The sequence below is a fragment of the Lepus europaeus genome, chromosome 3 (genome assembly GCF_033115175.1).
Source record: "Lepus europaeus isolate LE1 chromosome 3, mLepTim1.pri, whole genome shotgun sequence".
NCBI lineage: Eukaryota > Metazoa > Chordata > Mammalia > Lagomorpha > Leporidae > Lepus > Lepus europaeus.
Window position 1 is genome coordinate 80,158,774 of NC_084829.1, and position 20,641 is coordinate 80,179,414.

The window sequence follows — 20,641 nt, forward strand, 5'->3', positions numbered from 1 at the left end:
TCTCTGTCGCTCCTTCTATCTCTAACTCTGCCTCTCAAATAAATAAATAAATATTTATAAAAAGACCCTGGATATCTAACATACAAAAACAAGCACAGAAAAGCTTTCAGAATTAGAAGACACAGGTATCCATTTGTCTATGCCATCCTATAAGCAAACATAAATAAATTCTCAAGTTTTTTAAATACATAATTTGGCTCAACTATCTAACTGCCTTTCTCAAAGATGTTTTCACCCTTCACAAACAAAGTAATGAATAAAATGAGTCCCAAATAATCAATCATATCCACTCTTTCCTACATACAAAACTACAAAATAAGCTTAAATTGCTATTTATACCTTGGCAGGATGGGAAAACTTCTCTCAGACGGCTGAATAATTATCTCAGTCATATAAAACTTAGTGGTTTCTAGAAACACAAAAATTAAATTAAAAACCTCCCCAATACATTAATATTTTCATTGTAGACATGACACCCATTCCAAACAACATATTCAGCATACTGGTAAAATTAATACTAAGTTAATTAACATTTTCCAAAACTACTTTATTTCAGAAGACAAAGCAACAGGTGACAAGGAGATAGTTCTGAGGATGTAGACAATGTGAATCTGCTGCAACAAAACACTGTTCACAGCAGGGAAGTTACAAAAAAGTCACATCCCACTCACTGCTCACTATTTAGAAATTACACGTTGATTTTCCTCATTTCTATAGAATAGACACAAACCTAGGAATCACTAAGAATAGCATGCACAGATGCTCTAAGCCTCAAATTAGCAATTTCCCCAAATCTCATTGAATTAATTAATGTACAAGTCACACCATTTCTGCTTACCTAATTACTTAGTTTATAGAAAAATTTAAATAGATTAGATATTTAGTGGACTTGAATATAAATACAACCATCTTGAATTTTTAAAAATATATGAAAAATATTCAACCTCACTAGTACTTACAAAGTGAATATAAATCAAAATAAGATTTTTTTAGCACCAAAGAAAATATCTTTAAATAATAAGTTGTAGCTATAGATATTCTTATGGGAAATTGATTTGTTTATTCATATAGAACTGCTAGAATGAAAATGGTATTTCTGAAAAGCCATTTGGGAAAAGCATTAAAATTGTGTATACACAATGACACTACAATTAAATACCTAAGAATTTATCTCAAAGACATATTCATTGTTATAAAGATTCTCATAATAAGGGCTGACGCTGTGGCACAGCAGATTAAGCCACCACCGGCAATGCAGAGGTCCTATATGAGTGCCAGTTTGAGTTCAGGTTGTTCTTCCAATCCAGCTCCCTGCTAATACGCCTGGGAAAGCAGCAAAAAATAGCCCAAATGCTTGGGACCTTGCCACCCACATGGGAGAACTGGATGACTCCTGGTTCCTGGCTTTAGCCTGACCCAGCCCTGGCCTTTGCAGCCACCTGGGGAGTGAACGAACATATGGAGCTCTCTCTCTCTGTCTCTCCTTCTCTCTCTGTAACTCTGCATTTCAAATAAATTAAAAAAAAAAAAACTTTTTAAAAAGATGCTCATAATAATACTAGCAAAAATATCCAAAACAAATGTCTATAAACAATTATATATTTAGGTAACAAAATCTCATATACATTTACAATTGTAAATAGGTCAAATTAAAACCAGAAATAATTTAAAGTAGTGCTATCTCAAAATGAGGTGTCAAACAATTTTCAACAAAGGTTATACCTCTAGATTTTTAAAAATTTTCAGTTGTTCGATATAAAACAGAAAAAAGGGCAAAAAAGTAAAATCGATAGTTTAATAGATCACCTACAGTTATGAGGATGGATTTACCTATTTCTCCTGAAAGTCCTGTCAAATTTTATTATTTTGAGGTCATGCTATTAGATGCAATATTGAACAATTTAACATATGGAAGGAATCCCCTTTATCCAAGTTGTTGGTAATCTATAATTTTAGCCCCAAATGTATTATTGTTTTGTATAGTTACTATCCATCTAGTGTCATCCACATATTTATCACTTTCTTTATTAATCATTCTTGGAACTTAGACCTATGTAGAATTATTTTAACCTACCTGAGTACAAAGAGAATTTCTTTAATTATGAAACCACTACTGGTAAGTTATCCTAATTTCGCTTGCTGGAAAATATATTTATCTTTGCCTTCATTTTGAAGGATGTTTTCACTTGATATAATAAAGTCCTAGGGTTAACATTTCTTGTTTCACACACATTGACATCATCATCCCACTGTTTTTAAACTTCAATTACTGCTGCTCCTTTCAAGGTGATCTGAAATTATTCCTCAGTTTCTTTTCAGATTTCTTTTTTTTTTTTTTTTTGTCCTATGGTATTATTTTGATGTGCCTAGGTGGAGATTTTTTCAATTTATCTTACATGGGCCTCAACAAATTGGAATTCATTGGGCATCTTGAATCTGTAGACTGCTGCTCTTCATTAGTCAGCAATTCTCTCTTTAAATTTTGCCCATACTCATTTTCCTCTGTTCTTTGTGCAAGTCTGTTTAACATAGATCAGATCTGTTCAGTAAATGTTCTAAGTCTCTGCCTTTCTTCTATACTTCTTGGTCATCTTACCCCTATGTACTGGATTCACATTCTTCTTCTCATCTAACTTCTGTTCATTAATGTTTTTTCAAGTTGCACCAAATCTGTTGCTAAACTACCCACTGAGCTTTTAATTTCAATTGGAATACTCTTCTAAAAATTTTATCATGGATCTTTTCCAAATGTATAGTTTGTCTCCTTTCAACTATTTTTAGTCCTTTTATATTGTCAAATATATTAACATGGTTGTTTGACAGAATATAATTCCAGTAAGAAGACTGTTTCAGTTGTTTGCTATTTTTGTTAGCTGTTTACTTTTGTGCTTATTTATCTTTGGTTGTATAGTGAACACTGCATTTGAAAAATTTAGTAGACTGAAGGAAGTCACACATTTGATACAGCACTTGAGAAGCCAGCTGGGACGCTCCCATCCCATATTAGAGTGTGCAGGTTTGAGTCCTGGCTGTGATTCTAATCCAGCTTCCTAATATGCATCCTGAGAGCAGCAAGTAGTGGCTCAAGAAGTTGAGTCCCTGCAGCCAACACAGGAGACCTGAACTGAGTTCCCTGCTCCTAGCTTTGGTCTGGCCAGTTAAAGCAATTGTGGGCATTTGGGGAGTAAACAGTGGATGTCTGTCTGACTACCTCCCTATCTCTCAAAATAAAAATTATGGGGCCAGTGTTGTGGCATAGAAGGTTATGCCTCTGCCTACAGAACCGGCATCCCATATGGGCACTGGTTCAAGTACTGGCTATTCCACTTCAGATCCAGCTCCCTGCTAATGCACCTGGGAAGCAGCAAAAGAAGGCTCAAGTACTTGGCCCCCTGTGATACAGGCAAGCAGATAGGATTAAATTGATTAAATTTGTGAGCTGGAGACCATGCCTTCGCCTTGCCCCCTTTCATGATCTCATGCCCCTACCTGAGCTCATATAGGCTCATCTGCCATGAATAAAAGGCTTGTGCATGGCGGGCCCTTCCCTCATTGTCCTGTAATTCTGGGTGTGCAGCCTTCTGACCACCTGCTCTGCTCTCTGCTTTCCTGCCTGCACTATGCTACCTGTGGCTGCTCCTAACTGCACGCTTTGCTCTATGTAGCTCCTGGCCTGCTTTCTGTTGGTATGGACCCAACTTATGTTTCTAGACTTCTTTTTCCCCTAAATAAAGCTCTCATTTTCCTGTGTATCTCTTTACTGAATAAATACTAAAAACCTTACCATGTTGCCTATTTTATTCGAGCAGATATTCAGAATTCTTATCTGAATAGACAGCAAGGACCCTCAACATTAATACTAAAATTATTAATAAAGTTAGCTGATCACCTGCACCCACGTGGGAGACCCAGAAGAGGCTCCTGGCTTCTGATTTCAAACTGGCTCAGTCAGGCCATTGAGGCCATTTGAGGAGTGAACCTGCAGACAGAAGATCTCTCGATCTAGATCTCTCTCTCTCTCTCTGCCTTTCAAATAAATAAAATAAATCTTAAAAAAAAAAAAAAAAAGGTTGGAGGAACAAATGAAATTTAACAAAAAAAATTATCTGTAGAAATAATAAGAGTTTTACAGTGAAGGTATTTCTCTTAAGAGGTGATTTGCATTTGATTTTGTCAGGTATCTGGTGTTCAATCTAGCCCAAAGCAGAACAAATCATGTTCAAGATTTGAAATTCCTTAAAGTCCCAAAGCACTGATACCCTGCCATAACTCCACAGGAATGCTGCACTTCTGTGAGGAGTCAGAGGGGTCAATAGGCAGTGAGGTTGGTACTGGTGGAAACTCAAGGTGCAAAATGCTTGTTTCCCCCCAAAGTTCTCTTTAGCAAGATCAAAAGTGCTTCCTTCCCCACTCCTTGGGAGCTTCCAGTGTTATGAGAGTAGAAAGCGAGTGGTGACTCCAGCCTTCTGAGCTCCCAGTTTACTGTAAAACAAGTTAAATACCCCGCCCTTCTGTTGGCTCTTTTGTTTTATCATGAGCTAGCCGGACAGGGTAAGGAGGATTACAAATCAGGTCTTTTGATGGGTTTGTCCCTGCCTTGTACTGACTGACACTTTTTTCCCCCAAAATTGTGCTTAAAAACCTTACTACCACCAACCCCTTTGGAGTTTGTCTCTATTGGAGTCCCCATCCTTGCCACTCCACCAGGAGGTCTCTGACTTAAATAAATCTTGCTTTCAAATAAGTCTTGCTTTTCTTTCTGACTTGTCCACCTGGAAATTCTTCCATGTGACACTAAGAACTAAGGGAATCTCTTCGCCCCTGCCATTTCACTTTTGATGTACCTCACTTGAGGGTAAGACACGTAGGGTCTCATATTTGGGGGAGACAGTCATCTGTTAGGTTCCCCATCTTGTGTTTTCTGTCCTTCTCAAAGCAGCCAAAAAAAAAAAAAAAAAAGTTCTAAAATCAGAGAACTGGCAGACTGCAAGCGAAATGTGGCTTGAATTTTGTGCTTACCTCCCTTGTCTGCTTTTGTGGTAATTTACCCATATATTTTCCATTTACTCTGCTCTTTAATTCCTTCCTGTGGATTTCAGTTACCATCTAATTATCTTTCACTTCAGGGAAAAAATTTTCGTTTAGAATTTTTATAGAGCAGTTCTGCTTGTAATACATCATTTCCATGTATTTATCTAGAAATATTTTTATTTTGCCTTCATTTTTGAAGGCTAGTTCTGTTGTATACAGCACTGTTGGTTTCACCCAGCACTTTGCAAATCTTGTTTTTAAACATTTCTTTTACTTTTATTTGAGAGGGAAAGGGAGGGGAAGGAGCAGAGGGAGGGGGAGAGGGAGAGAGAGAGAGAGAGAGAGAGAGATCTTCTATCTACTGGTTTTCCAAATGCCTGCAACAGCCAGAGCTGAGCCAGTCAGAAGCCAGGAGCCTAGAACTCATTCTGTTTCCCCCATGTGGGTAGCAGAAACCTAAGCACCTGAGCCATCATCTGCTGCCTCTCGGGTAGGCAATCAGGAATTTATATAAGGAAGCAGAGAACTTGAATATAGACATTCCAATTAAGATGTAACTGTCTTAATCTCTGTACCATACACTCACTCCTGCATATCTTATTTCAGTGTCTTTTTGTGGTCATTATTTCTGTAAGTCTGCCTTCATTTAATCACAAATCCCTATGCATGATGTTTTGTTTTTCTGTTGCTACTGTCAAGATTTTCTCTTCATCTTTTGCTTTTGACTACATCACGTCTGGTAGAAGAGTTTTTGAGTTTATCCTACTTCGAGTACACTGAAATTCTCAGACCTAAAAGTTAATACTTTTCATCAAATTTGTGAAGATCTCAGGTTCCCCTATATTTTTTGATCTTTTCTTTTTCTCCTCACCTGCTGAGACTCCATGTAAACATTATTGAAACATTTGATATTGCTCCACAAATCTGAGGTTCTGTTCATTTTACCTTATACTTTTACTCTCTATTCTTTGGATTTGTTAATTTGCATTCATCTATAAAATCATTTTTATAATATTCTGCCATCTCAAATTTGTGGTTTGTTTAGATCTAGTAAATTTCTTTTTTCAGTTATGTACTTTTCAACTCTAGAATTTTTAGACTATTCTCCCTTTGAAGTTTTCAATTTGTTAAATCCGCTATTTATTTATTTTTTAATTTTTGACAGGCAGAGTGGACAGTGAGAGAGAGACAGAGAGAAAGGTCTTCCTTTTTGCCGTTGGTTCACCCTCCAATGGCCGCCGTGGCTGGCGTGCTGCAGCCGGCGCACCGCGCTGACCCGAAGGCAGGAGCCAGGTGCTTCTCTTGGTCTCCCATGGGGTGCAGGGCCCAAGCACTTGGGCCATCCTCCACTGCACTCCCTGGCCATAGCAGAGAGCTGGCCTGGAAGAGGGGCAACCGGGACAGAATCCGGCGCCCCAACCGGGACTAGAACCCAGTGTGCCGGCGCCGCTAGGCAGAGGATTAGCCTATTGAGCCACAGCGCCGGCCTATTTATTGTTTTTAAAACTTCTTTGTCACATGTATAATGGCTGCTTCAACATCTTTGCTAACCCAACATTCGTGCTTACCCATCATCTCTTTATTCTTTTTTTCCCTGAAATATGAATAACTTCTTTCTATTTTCTTACATGTCTAATAATTTTACATATAATCATTACAGGTAATACATTGCATCAACTCTAGACTTTTTCCTTTTTTGCTTCTGAAAGTTATTGATTTATTAGTATAGTAATCAATTAATTGGCCGGGACTAAAACTGGAATATATGTCTCCCCACTGTGTGTAGTAACTAATGTCTCAGTTTTATTTTGTTTAGTCTGGCTCTCTAGAGTGTATCCACTGCTTTTTCTTTCACAGGTAGTTGGAGAGTGTCTGCTCTTTTGGTCAGATTACTAAGTCTTCTGAAAAAAGTCACTTTCTGCTACCCAAGTTGTATGTGGATGAAGGAATGCAGTCAAAGGCATAGCAAAGTTAGGAATCTTCCAAGCTTTTCTTACTGAAAATACATATAACAGATATTTCCTGGCATCTGTTGTATAGATGGAGAGCATAGTGTAGCGGTCAGCTACAGTTGTGTGAAGACACTATCTCAGACTTTTTATGGTGCTTTGATTCTAAAATACCCTCTTAAATCTCTACCATTTCTTCCATCTATCCTGAACCAAACCCACCAATGTAGACAGGAGCTGTGCATTTCCCCTGCTCAAGTTAAAGAGGGAGGGAGTGGTAAGTCTCCAGCCAGATAAAAAGTTCACAAATTTGCCATTCTTTCCCAATCCAAAAACAATTTTTTATGATGAAACACGTATTCAATTGTTGGTTCATTTTGTTCGTTTTCCAGTGCTCTGATATGGTTGTTGTTCACATGCCCAGTTTTGTACTTGTTTTGTAATTGTCCATTCTCTTAACATCTTCATTTTGGAAATAGTCTCCCTAATTTACTTTTAGAACAAATGTGGAAATCACTTTCTTATTCCACAACCCCCATATATAGACACACACAAATTGATCTCCTAATATACTTACATGTTACACTATAATGTTTAGCTAACTGAATATTCAGTGTATACATTAATATGACCATAATAGCCTTCTCTTGTTCAACTTTTGTATTTCCTTATGTGAATTATTTTCTTTTTTGTTTAGTTTTCCAAATATCTTTGGCTGACTCTTCCTTATGATGAAATGTCTTATCTAATGTGTATCTGGCACATATGGCCAAACAAATCTCCTGTATTGGATAATCTGTTTATCCAATCCTATGTCATCTATTTCTAGGTTAAATCCTTAGTTTTAGTGATATATATCCTATGGTAGTTTCCCAAGGAAAATATATTTTTGAGGTCCAAGTTTTGAAACTTTGCTACTTCCAAGACTGCACTCATTATCTTCATATTTAACTGATGGTCTCACTGTTACTTATGATTCTGGGCTGAAAATTTTTTCCTTTCAAATTATGAAAGAATTGCTTCACTATCTTATTTTTCAGTTTTGCTGGTAAGAAGTTCAATGTTATTCTAATTGCTACTCAGCTGTACACTAACTTTAATCTTTTTCATTCTGGTGTGAAACTACTCAGTGATAAGGCCTAGAGTGGCATCACTGCCAATCTTCCATTAATTACACTGGGCACTTAGTGGGTTCTTTCAGTCGAGAAACTGGAGTCCTACATCTGGAAAATAGCTTTTAATGTGATTCTGCCAGCTTAATTCTTTGAAGTTTTCATACCCTGCTATGTCTACTGTCTTGCCTAGAATTTTTATTCACTAGATGTTTGATATCCTCAAGGGTTTTATTCATTCAACAAATATTTTTTAGGTACTCACTACCTTGTATTATTCTTAGTGCTGAGGTTACAGAGATAAAGACAATGTTTCTGTCCGCAGGTAAGTAACATGATAGGTTTTAAACCTTTATTTATTTGTTTGTTTGTTTTGAAAGGCAAAGTGACAGAGAGGGAAAAGGAGGCGGAACAAGGAGAGAGGGAACAGTGACAGAGAGCTCTAGATGATTCATCATTCGTTCAAGCCAAAATGTCTACAATACCCAAGGCTTGACTACATTGAAGCCAGGAGCCTGGAACTGCATCCAGGTCTCCCACAGGGGTGGCAGGGAATCAAGTAATTGGGCCATAGGCTGCCACATTCCAGGCTTAACACAAAGCTGGATCAGAAGCAGAGGAACCAGGACTTGAACAGGCACTCAGATATGGGATGCAGGAATCCAAAGAGGCAACTTAGCCAGCACCACAATGGCTGGCCCAACACTGATTTTAAGCATATATTTTTTCTTTAATTTGGAATCTCTGCCTTTTGCTTCTGATTTCTGGGATGGTTTCTTAATTTTATCATCCAGTTATTTGATTTGCTTTTCTTTTAAGCTACTGAATTTTTAACTCCATGTTATCTGTATTGTGGAGGCAATATTACTTTATATTTCCATGGGCATTTTATGCTATTTAAAAAGTTTTCTTCTGTTCTACACATAGTTTGTTTCTTTCAAAGTTTCAAATCTGTTTGCTTGATTGATTGTGTATTTACCCAATGGTCTCTTATGTTGGAGATTTCATCAAATTTTGGTGGTTCTCAGAAGTCCATTCATATTTAAGTGTAAAGCAATGAAATGCTAAGAGGAAGCTCTTCAGTGTAGGTGTAAGGAGAGCTGACTGTACAACGACTGAATATAACCTCAATGTTTTTTAATGATCCCCAAGAATCAATATTTTTCCTCAGGCTGGTATTTTTCCATTATCCCAAGAAAGGGTCCTCCAATTTCCTACCCAGGAGATTGCAAAAGCAAGTTAAAAATGCAGGAGGAGAGCTAGGAGTCCAATATTCATGCCTAAGCTTTGAACTAATCATCTCGTTTGCATCATCTTTGCCTCTGACTGCCTTCTCTGTTGACTGTTGCTCTAAATTCTGATCTATGCTGTGATTCTACAGTGCATACTGGCTCATACCTCATCCAAATGACTTCTGCAGACACCCAGGCTGCAGCTTCCTCCATACTGCTAAGTATATTCCAGAACAGTTTGCTTATATCCCTCGTCCATATCACTGTCATTTCCTCTTCACTTCTCTTTGTCTTCGTGGATATACATATTTTTATTCCTTAACTGACATTTTAACTGGGCTTCAAGGAGTACAGAAAAGAACTCTAAAATCAATTTACCTTATTTAACTGAAATCTTTAAAACTTTCTATGGTTGGCCGGCGCCGTGTCTCAATAGGCTAATCCTCTGCCTAGCAGTGCCGGCACACCGGGTTCTAGTCCCGGTCTGGGCGCCGGATTCTGTCCCAGTTGCCCCTCTTCCAGGTCAGCTCTCTGCTGTGGCCAGGGAGTGCAGTGGAGGATGGCCCAAGTGCTTGGGCCCTGCACCCCATGGGAGACCAGGAGAAACAACTGGCTCCTGCCTTCGGATCAGCGCGGTGCACCCGCCGCAGCGCACCAGCCGCGGAGGCCATTGGAGGGTGAACCAACGGCAAAAGGAAGACCTTTCTCTGTGTCTCTCTCTCTCACTGTCCACTCTGCCTGTCAAAAAGTAAAAAAAAAAAAAAAAAAAAAAAAAAACTTTCTATGGTATAACTTGAGGGGCTCGCTTTCACTCTGAAAACAACACTGAGGATGGCATCCTTTATTATTATAGATTTGTTCTTTCATACTTACCCTGAGCAAGATACCTACTTGCAAGATTCTGATAATGTATAAAACACCACCATACCTTCCCTTAAATACAAGAGCTTCGTTTAAATCATATCTCCTAATTAATTATATTACTCATCACCTACCAAGCTAACACAGCATGCTGTAGTTCTCTAGACATTTTAAACCATATCTTTACATAGCATTTTAATTATCAAGATTTTCATTACTATACTTTAAAGTAGTTTAACAATACTACATAAAATATAATTAACACGATTGGGAAAAAAGAATAAGGGACAAAGTGTAAAACTCAGAATATGTTTTCATTTTAACAGGTCCTCTGTCATTCTCAGCCAAGAAAAGTAACTTCTCCATCTCTGGGCACCAGCTATTCTGAATGAGGCATTACATCAAGAAACAGGCTCCAGTCTTCTCTAAGACTGACCCAAGTCTTAGTACTATTGCTTTATATCAACAAAGAGGATATGAAACACTGAAAATAGCCCAACATTTTAACATTTAATGCAACCCTATGCACTTGTAAAGATCAAAATATATAAACTGCTTGGAATATTGGATGACATGTTAATTGGCTTTTATTTCCAAAATCGTCAATTCAACAACATATTAATCATCTATCTTTCTTACATATTTACTATAGATGTCATTCTAGCTTCTTAACCAAAAGGCAATCATTTTGGCTTTTTGTTATGGAACTCTTACCTGATGACATGGTCTCTCCCAATATTACTTTGCAACGCTTACAAATTACTTTGGTATTTGCCTTTGGTTCCTGTAGAACAGAAAAATGTCATTTAAATGTCATTCAGCTTTTCTTAAAAGGAATATATAATTTTAACATAGTCCCCAGAGTATACATTGAACTTTACATTTTATTCTGCCCTCTACTAAATACTGGGAATACATTTGGCTTGTATGCATAATTTACATGCAGGGATAATTTTTTTTCTAGTCTTACATCAGAATTACATGCAGACTGACTTTTTCAAACCTAAAAACTTCTTGATAATCTAAATGTTGCCAAACAAGAAGTGCTTTATATATCTAAAAAGCACCTCCAAATGGCCTTGCATTTAGAGGAGGCATATGGTCGGAACAAAGGCAGCGAAGGATGATGACTTGCTCACTCATGTGTATAGAACATAGATGAAACAGAACTTGAACTCATAATTTTGACTCCTAGTCTAATGCAATTTATGTAAAAGTAACCTATAACTCATAAGCACCCACAATTCAGATGATAAAAATATCTAAGTTATTCATATAATTCTATTTTTTCCATTTAAGATATGCACTGTAACTGGAACGATGGATAGTGTTATGAGACAAATTCCTGAAGCATTCTTAAACTTCAACACTTCGAACATTTTTAAACTTCAAAAATCCAAGTTCATTTTGTGAGATACAGATTAAAATACTTAACATCCACCTAATCATTAAACAAGGTATGTTCCTTTTCAAACTCATAGCCATACCTAGCGCAATACAGCAGACGGTACAAAAGTGGACAGGACAAAAGTAGTTCTGCAATTCTGGACATCTGAGATTTTCCCCTCTGGGAAAACACAGAAGAGGATGTAGGTCAAAGAGATGAAGGACAATGACTTTCTGTCGGAGGACAGAATGTATTAATCTAAGGAATAAATCTTAATCAATTAGTATAAGTTTAAATATTTTCCTTGGTCATAAATAACTATTTCCTGAAAGGCTGCATAAGACATGCTGTCTGTAACTGATAGAGCTGATGTTTGAATCCAGGTTCCTCAGATGTAAAGCTTATCCTTTTAAAAGCTATACTTCCGGCAGGCGCCGTGGCTCAACAGGCTCATCCTCCGCCTTGCAGTGCCGGCACACCGGGTTCTAGTTCCAGTTGGGGCACCGGATTCTGTCCCGGTTGCCCCTCTTCCAGGCCAGCTCTCTGCTATGGCCGGGAGTGCAGTGGAGGATGGCCCAAGTGCTTGGGCTCTGCACCCCATGGGAGACCAGGAGAAGCACCTGGCTCCTGCCTTCGGATCTGCGCGGTGCGCAGGCCGCAACACGCCAGCCATGGCGGCCATTGGAGGGTGAAGCAATGGCAAAGGAAGACCTTTCTCTCTGTCTCTCTCTCTCTGTCCACTCTGCCTGTCAAAAAGAAAAAAAAAAAGCTATACTTCCAAATTACAAGTTACATAGCATTGACAGTAACCAATTCATGGAGTTATAGGATGTATTCTTTTTTTTTATTTTTTAAGATTTTGTATTTATTTGAGAGGTAGAGTTACACACAGAGTGAGGGACAGATGGAGAGAAAGGCTTTCCATCTGCTGGTTCACTCCCAATTGACTGCAAGGGCCAGAGCTGAGCCAATCCAAAACCAAGAGCCAGGAGCTTCTTCTAGGTCTCCTATGTGGGTGCAGAGGCCCAAGCACTTGAGCCATCCTCCACTGCCCAGGCCACAGGCAGAGATCTAGATCAGAAGAGAAGCAGCCAGGACACAAACCGGGGCCCACAGGGATGCTGGCACTGCTGGCAGGGGCTTAGCCTACTATGCTACATCAATGGTCCCAGGATCTATTCTTTTTAATGAAATAGAAATACTGCAGAAAATATGACTGCTTCAAACATCAACTAAGTAATGCTTCAAAGAACCTTGACTTGAGGTGTGTTTGTATGCATGCTTGTGTTTGTGTGCTATCAGAGTTTTATACAGAAAACTCAATTCTCGGGGCCGGCGTTGTGGTATAGTGGGTAAAGCCGCCACCTGTGGGGCCAGCATCCCATATGGGCACCGGTTCGAGTCCCGGCTGCTCCACTTCTGATCCAGCTCTCTGCTATGGCTTGGGAAAGCAGCAGAAGATGGTCCAAGTCCTTGGGCCCCATGAGAGACCCAGAAGAAATCCCTGGCTCCTGGCTTCAGAATGACACAGCTCCAGCCGTTGCAGCTATCTGGGGAGTGAACCCACGGAAGGAAGACCTCTCTCTTTCTCTGCCTCTCCTTCTCTCTGTGTGTAACTCTGACTTTCAAGTAAATAAATAAATCTGTTTGGCCGGCGCCATGGCTTAACAGGCTAATCCTCCGCCTTGCGGCACCGGCACACCGGGTTCTAGTCCCGGTTCAAGCACCGGATTCTATCCCGGTTGCCCCTCTTCCAGGCCAGCTCTCTGCTATGGCCCGGGAAGGCAGTGGAGGATGGCCCAAGTGCTTGGGCCCTACACCTGCATGGGAGACCAGGAGAAGCACCTGGCTCCTGGCTTCGGATTAGCGAGATGCACCAGCCGCAGCGGCCATTGGAGGGTGAACCAACGGCAAAGGAAGACTTTTCTCTCTGTCTCTCTCTCTCTCACTATCCACTCTGCCTGTCCAAAAAAAAAAAAAAAAAAAATCTGTTAAAAAAAAAAAAAAGCCCATTTCTCACTTCAGATTGAAGTCCAAATAATCAAATTTTATTGGGGTTTTCCTTAGAACTCATTCTTTTCCCCAGCTTCAAGGAAAAATCCATAAGTGCTCCATGGCTTTTCCCATATAAAGGATGCTCAAGATGAATCTCTTGTATGCTGAAGGAGCTTGAATAATATAAACACTTATCCTATTGCACTCTAGTCTAGCTGCAAGATTTGGACAGATTCTCTAGTCTTTCTCTAAAAGTCTCTGAAAAGGAAACAAAAGCAGGTATGAGCTCTAAAGTCTGCTCAGACCTAGCTCAAACATTTATCCAAGCACCCTCACTAAGGGAGCCAATAGAGTGTGCCATACGTGGCCACTACGCTGCATTTTTATATTCAACATATCACAGACAGCAGGTCTCAGAGCCTGGAACAGGCAGGAGGCTGGGTGGGGTCATTCTCATCAAAGACAACAAAGACACAAACCAGGTAAGGTGCCAATTTGCTCAGGTCCCTGGAAGAAGAAAACTCACAAATCCAGTATGCTCAACTGGAAAGCTTGATATTTTAGCAGTTTCATGTTTCTTATGGTAAACCTTACCTATTTGGCTATAAGCTGGTATTAAAAACTTTCTACAGGATATTATTTTGTACAAATTAAATTTGTTCAGCCCCCAAAGGGGTTTACTAAAAATTACAACATTGTACAGGGTATATATATATATATATATATATATATATATATATATAAAATGTGTGTGTGTGTGTGTGTATGTGAGTACAGACAGAGCGAAAGAGAAAGAAATAGTAATACTTGAGAACAAAGGATTTTGGTATTCAAAGCCAAAATTTGTCTCTTACTGAATATTTTGCATTGTCTTTTAAGGAGGCAGGAAAAGTCCTTTTTGTTTATTTTTTTTTTTCAAAGATTTATTTATTTATTTGAAAGGTAGAGTTACAGACAGAAAAAGAAGGAGACAGAGAGAAAGGTCTTCTATCTGTTGGTTCACTCCCCATATGACAGCAATGGCTGGAACTGGGCCGATCTGAAGCCAGAAGCCAAGAGTTTCTTCCAGGCCTCCCACGCAGGGTACAAGGCCCCAAGTACTTGGCCCATCTTCTACTGCTTTCCTAGGCAACAGCAGAAAGCTAAATGGGAAAAGGAGCAGCCAGGACATGAACAGGCGCCCATATGGGATGCTGGTACTGCAGGCTCAGGCTTACCTACCTATGCCACAGCACCTGCCACTTGCTTATTTTTAAAATAAGATTCTAGGGGCCAGCGCTATGGCATAGCAGGTTAAGCTCAAGTGTTCACATTCCATATGGGCACCAGTTTCAGTCCTGGCTGCTCCACTTCTGATCCAAATCTCTGCTAATGGCCTGAGAAAGCAGCACCAGATGGCCCAAGTGTTTGGGCCCCTGCACCTACTTGGGAGACCTGGAAGAAGCTTCTGGTTTGAGGCTTTGGCCTGGCATAGCCCTGGGTCTTGCAGCCATCTGGGGAGTGAACCAGCAAGTGGAAGAGATCTCTCTCTCTCTCTCTTTCTCTGTAGGCTGCCTTTTAAATAAGTAAGTAAGTAAATAAATAAATAAATAAATAAATCTTTTTTTAAAACAAGATTCTAAAAAAATAAGATGCTATCCTTACCTAACATGAATAATCAGGATTTTTAGTCTGAAAAAGAAAAAGGAAATTACCTCAAACAATCAAATGTGTGGATCTTAATTCAAACAAACCTATGGTAAAAATACAATTTTAGAGGCCAGCACTGTGGCTTAGTGGGTAAAGCCACCGCCTGCAGTATCTAGCATCCCAAATAGGCGCCAGTTCAAGTCCTGGCTGCTCCACTTCCGATCCAGCTCTCTGCTATGGCCTGGGAAAGCAGTGAAAGATGGCCCAAGTCCTTGGGCCCCTATACCCACATGGGAGACCTGGAAGAAGCTCCTGGCTCCTGGCTTCACATCGGTGCAGCTCTGGCCATTGCAGCCATCTGGGGAGTGAACCAGAGAATGAAAGACCTCTCTCTCTCTCTCTCTCTCTCTCTCTCTTTCTCTCTGCCTATGACTCTGCTTTTCAAATAAAAAAATCTTAAAAAAAAAAGAGACAATTTTGGCCGGCGCCATGGCTCAACAGACTAATCCTCTGCCTTGCAGCGCTGGCACACCGGGTTCTAGTCCCGTCGGGGCACCGGATTCTGTCCCGGTTGCCCCTCTTCCAGGCCAGCTCTCTGCTGTGGCCAGGGAGTGCAGTGGAGGATGGCCCAAGTGCTTGGGCCCTGCACCTGCAAGGGAGACCAGGAGAAGCACCTGGCCCCTGCCATCGGATCAGCGCAGTGTGCCGGCAGCCGCAGCGCACTGGCCACAGCAGCCATTGGAGGGTGAACCAACGGCAAAGGAAGACCTTTCTCTGTGTCTCTCTCTCTCACTGTCCACTCTGCCTGTCAAAAATAAAAAAAATAAAATAAAAAAAAAGAGACAATTTTAAAACAATTGATAAAGTTGGCAAATGGTCTACTATTGTATTACCAATTTTACTCAATTTTACCGACTGTGATAACGACAAAGTGGCTATGTAAAAAAAAAATCCACATATTTTACATATTTACTAAAATACATAAAGATGAAATTATATAATGGCTGGGGTTTGCTTTGAAGCACTTCAACGAAAATTTTGAAAAAAGGAACAGACATAGCATGCTTACATATTGAAAGTCATAATCCATTTTTTATACTTATGAAAGTTTACAAAGTTCAGAAACACATTTTTCTAAGAAAAAAAAAAAGATACACTCATGGGTTTAACAAACCAAATTATCAGGATCATAAATTATTACCAAGTAACCCATGAAAGAAAGATAAAGCTAACAGTAGTCATACATGCCAGCAGTAAATCAAAGTTAAATTTTGTTTTCTCTTTAAAAACAGAATAAAGTTATAAGTGTGGCCATTCTTCTTGAGTCTTGAATAATATTATAAATCTTATGCAAGATTAAGATCCCATCTTTATCATGTTATTATAAGATGCAAAAATTTTATTATGTTGGGAGGTACCACAAAACATCACGAGGTGAAAAATATATCACAAGAATAGGGAGATATTCAGATAGCTTTTGAAAAATAAAACATACATCTTGCCACACTGATAGAGGCACAAGTAAAATACTGCAAATTTTAATAGTGTATGGAAGAAATGGAACCATGGCAGGCTTTATGTTTGTTTGTGCTTTATGTAAAATCAGATCTTTTTAATTAAAACCTAACACATTAATTTCACTTAAAGAGAATTTCTGCTTGGCAATGCATTTTTCTTGACCTGTGTATGCTTCAAGGAAATAATAAGGCAAGTTGTGCAGTGAAGCAGCCTAACAGTGTGGGAACTCTACAGAGCAAACCCTGAAGAAAGCCACTGTTGCAGACTAATTAAATCGATATATCTGAAAGATGGCAGCGCTGCTCCAAGAGGTGGATTAGCCTCCTGTCCTCCTATTTATTTTCCTTTGTGTTGTTTCAATTTCTAAGGATCCTTGATATTGTCTTACAACCAAAAAAAAAAAAAAAAATGGTTCCCAAGAGATACCATTAGGATGCTGTGATCACCATGTGACATTTCAAAACCCTGTTGGATGGCAAGCCTGGGTGATATGAGAAATAGGTTTTCAATAGCACAGAGCAGCCTTGTTCCCACAGGAGCCTGGAGAGCACTGTTTAAGCAGTCCCTCCAAATTTATGTTACTATTTTGGTCACAGGCACACTCTTCCAATGGCTACAATATGCAATTAAAGTGAAACTTCCATACAGGCTAACTTGATAACAATCTTGCCAATAGCAGATTATCCTGAGAGTAATTTCCCACAGTGCCCTCCATACTAAAAACTATAATATCTAACTGTGAAGGCTCTTCCTTTAACACACAGATGACTATTTATAATGAAGAGAAACTACTGTAAATGGCATCATGTAACTGATAAAGGCATAAATGTGAAGAATATTATGCCAGCAAAGAGGGTATAGTTTATCTACAAAGGGAAGCCTGGCTTGTCTCATTTAATCTTTCACTCACACCTTTCAAATATTTTTAAAAACGCAGACCTTAATCACAAAAGCAGAAGTTAAAATATATATAACAATAACATGTAGGTATACAGTCTAGATTAAAATATAAATTTAAGATTATTAAATATAAAAAATTCATATTAACTTCTTAACATATCTTTTAACAACAGAGATTGCTTTTATAACACTGTAATTTAAAGTGTGCCTTTCTTAGATAAAGGGATTTCTGTTTATGGTGAGAAATAAGACATTTAAACAATGTTACCTGATAATTTAACCTGGATATTTGATGAATTTCCTTAATATTCAAAATAGATCTATAAACTAATTTATAACTAAGATCTATCCAATTGCTGTGTAGGTCCTGCAGTAGCTCAGCTGTTACTACAAAAATTAAATGAGCTGGAAACGAAATTTAAAATACCATGTTTTTGTTCCTACTAATAATCAGATGTTAAAATGAAGATTCCTTGACATTGATTTTCTTTACTTTTTAAATCACATCTGTATTGACTGGGGGAATGGTTCCTCACAACAGCCAAACCAATGCCATTGATTTTCTCTTAAAGTAAACCACTTGTTTTCTGCAGTGAGAGGAAATTGCCTCCTCCCTAAAGCAGCCTACAAAGCAAGCACCATCTGACCCTATGCTGCCAAGCATCACCTGAGACCCTGCAGCATAAGCTTTATCTCCACTCCTGGACTCCTCCATTTGCCTCCTTTTCCATGATGGCACTGCTTTCAGAACATCAAAAGTCTCAACTATTAACAGACACAGTAAAAATACCTAGGCCTAATTGTGCAGCAGGTATCTCCAGGCTCCTGTGGGAACAAGGGCTCCTCCCTTCCACACCTTTTTTTGAGAAGCAAATAGAGAGAAAGCTCCCATCCCATCCTATGGTTCACTCTCAATGCCTGTGTCAGCCAGCCAGGGCTTGGCAGAAGCTGAAGCCAGGAGCCACCAGCTCAACACAGCTCTCCCACATGGGAACTCAAACCCTTGAGCCATCACTGCTGCCTCCCAGGGTTTGCATTAGCAGGAAGCTGGCATCAGAAGCCAGAGCTTGGAAATGAACCCAGGCACTCTAGCTACCCTAATTGTTAGGTCAAACACACTTTTAACTTGTCAGATTACTAAGGTTAAAATGCATATGGATAATGGAATATTGACCTAACAACAAAAAAGTTGGGCATGTTGGTGTGTAAAATGGTAGCACTGCCAATTCTGCACATGGAGTCCTTTTCTCCTTAGTCCCTGGCCACCTGTGACTATTTTAATTTAATGCCACATGCTCTTCATATATGCATAGGGCAAAGCTGGAGAACAGAGGCCATTGAAAATAACAAATAATAAATTAAGAAAAATTGGGGACCAGCGTGGAGCTCTGCAGATTAAGTCACTGCTTGCAATACCAGCATCCTATATGGGTGTGGGCTAGATGTTACTGTCATTTGAGAAGTGAACCAGAGCATGGAAGATCTCTCTGTCTCTCCATCTATCTCTGTTAACTGCCTTTCAAATAAACAAACCTTAAGAAAAACTTAAAAAAAAAAAAAGAAAGAAAGAAAGAAAGCTTGGAGGACTAGAACCTCAGACATCTCTAAATCAGCAATTATTTTGAAAAGATATTTCACCAACTTAAAATGGTTCTCAAAAGAAATATAAGGACCAACACCGTTCCACAGCAGGTAAAGCTGCCACCTGCATTGCCAGCATCCCATAAGGGTGCTGGTTTGAGTCCCAGTTGCTCCATTTCCGATGCAGCTCCCTGCTAGTGTACCTGGGAAAGCAGAAGATGGCCAAAGCCCTTGGGCCCCTGCACCCATGTGGGAGACCCGAAGGAAGCTCCTGGCTCCTGGCTGCACACTGCCCCAGCACACCAGCCAGCCACTGTAGCTATCTGAGGAGTGAACCAACTGATGTAAGATCTCTGTTTCTTCTCTCTCTCTCTCTCTCTGTAACATTGCCTTTCAAATAAATCAATAAATCTTAAAAAAAAAAAAAAAAAGAAAGAAAGAAACATACAATCTTCCCACTGGAACTAGTTCAGATCTTACCTGCCACCTGTCACTTCTTAACTTCACCAAGAAGAAAGAATCACCAATGAGACAGTCATTCTCTCGTGGATGTAGTGGCTTGTTAGCAAAGGGGTCAGGATGGCAGCACCATTCTCCAACTAGAGCTCCCCAGTTCTCACTTGGAAGTGGCAGTATCCTCAGGAGCTTCCTAATGGAAAGAGGAAAATCTATTTTTCACAGATGGAACTAACATTTTCATAATTAAATCAGCATGAAAAATGAGAGGGACCCATTAACCACATGGCTTGCTATGTTAATTTTCTCCCAACTTATAAAAGTAATATACACTCACTACAGATTGTTTTGAAAATGCAAAGTATAAAGAAAGCAAAAATCTTTTTCTTTTTTTTTTTTTTTTTTTACAGGCACAGGCAGAGTTAGACAGTGAGAGAGTTATAGACAGTGAATGAGAGACAGACAGAGAGAGAGAGAGAGAGGTCTTCCTTCCGTTGGTTCACTCCCCTAATGGCCGCTACGGCCGGTGCTACGCGGATCCGAAGCCAGGAGCCAGGTGCTTCCTCCTGGTCTCCCATGCAGGAGCAGGGATCCAAGCACTTGGGCCATCCTCGGCTGCTCTCCCGGGCCACAGCAGAGAGCTGGACTGGAAGAGGAGCAACTGGGACTAGAACCCAGGGTGCCGGCACTGCAGGCAGAGGATTAACCAAGTGAGTCACGGCGCCGGCCAAAAATCATCTTTTTCTTACTATTCAAAGATAAGTAACTACTTATTACGTGAGAGTACATTTCTTTGCCATCCTTTCTAGAGACACATTTGAACACAATCACATGAAGCCTGGAATTAGAGGACATATACAAACTGTATCTTGTTTTTGTTGTTTTATTTAATTTTGTCATGATTTTTTAATGATTCCACAATGTTCTCTTCCATAGGCATGTCAAACTTTTTAGATCATTCCCTCACTGTTAAATATTCAATTTTTAAGT

General features: G+C 39.5%; 1 protein-coding gene across 6 annotated transcripts in view; it reads right to left on the reverse strand.

Moving 5' to 3' along the window:
- The window catches only part of UBE3D (ubiquitin protein ligase E3D), a 460,276-nt gene that overhangs the window by 414,248 nt on the left and 25,387 nt on the right, over positions 1 to 20,641 (reverse strand). For all 6 annotated transcript variants that reach the window (XR_009865557.1, XR_009865556.1, XR_009865558.1 and 3 more), the window contains exons 4-6: positions 19,676 to 19,844; positions 10,900 to 10,969; positions 340 to 409 (exon numbers count right to left, since the gene is read on the reverse strand). Coding sequence is in view for 1 of the 6 variants with exons in the window: in XM_062187589.1 (XP_062043573.1) it covers positions 340 to 409; positions 10,900 to 10,969; positions 19,676 to 19,844 (309 nt within the window). In the remaining 5 variants the exon portion in view is untranslated. The remainder of the gene's footprint in view (positions 1 to 339; positions 410 to 10,899; positions 10,970 to 19,675; positions 19,845 to 20,641) is intronic.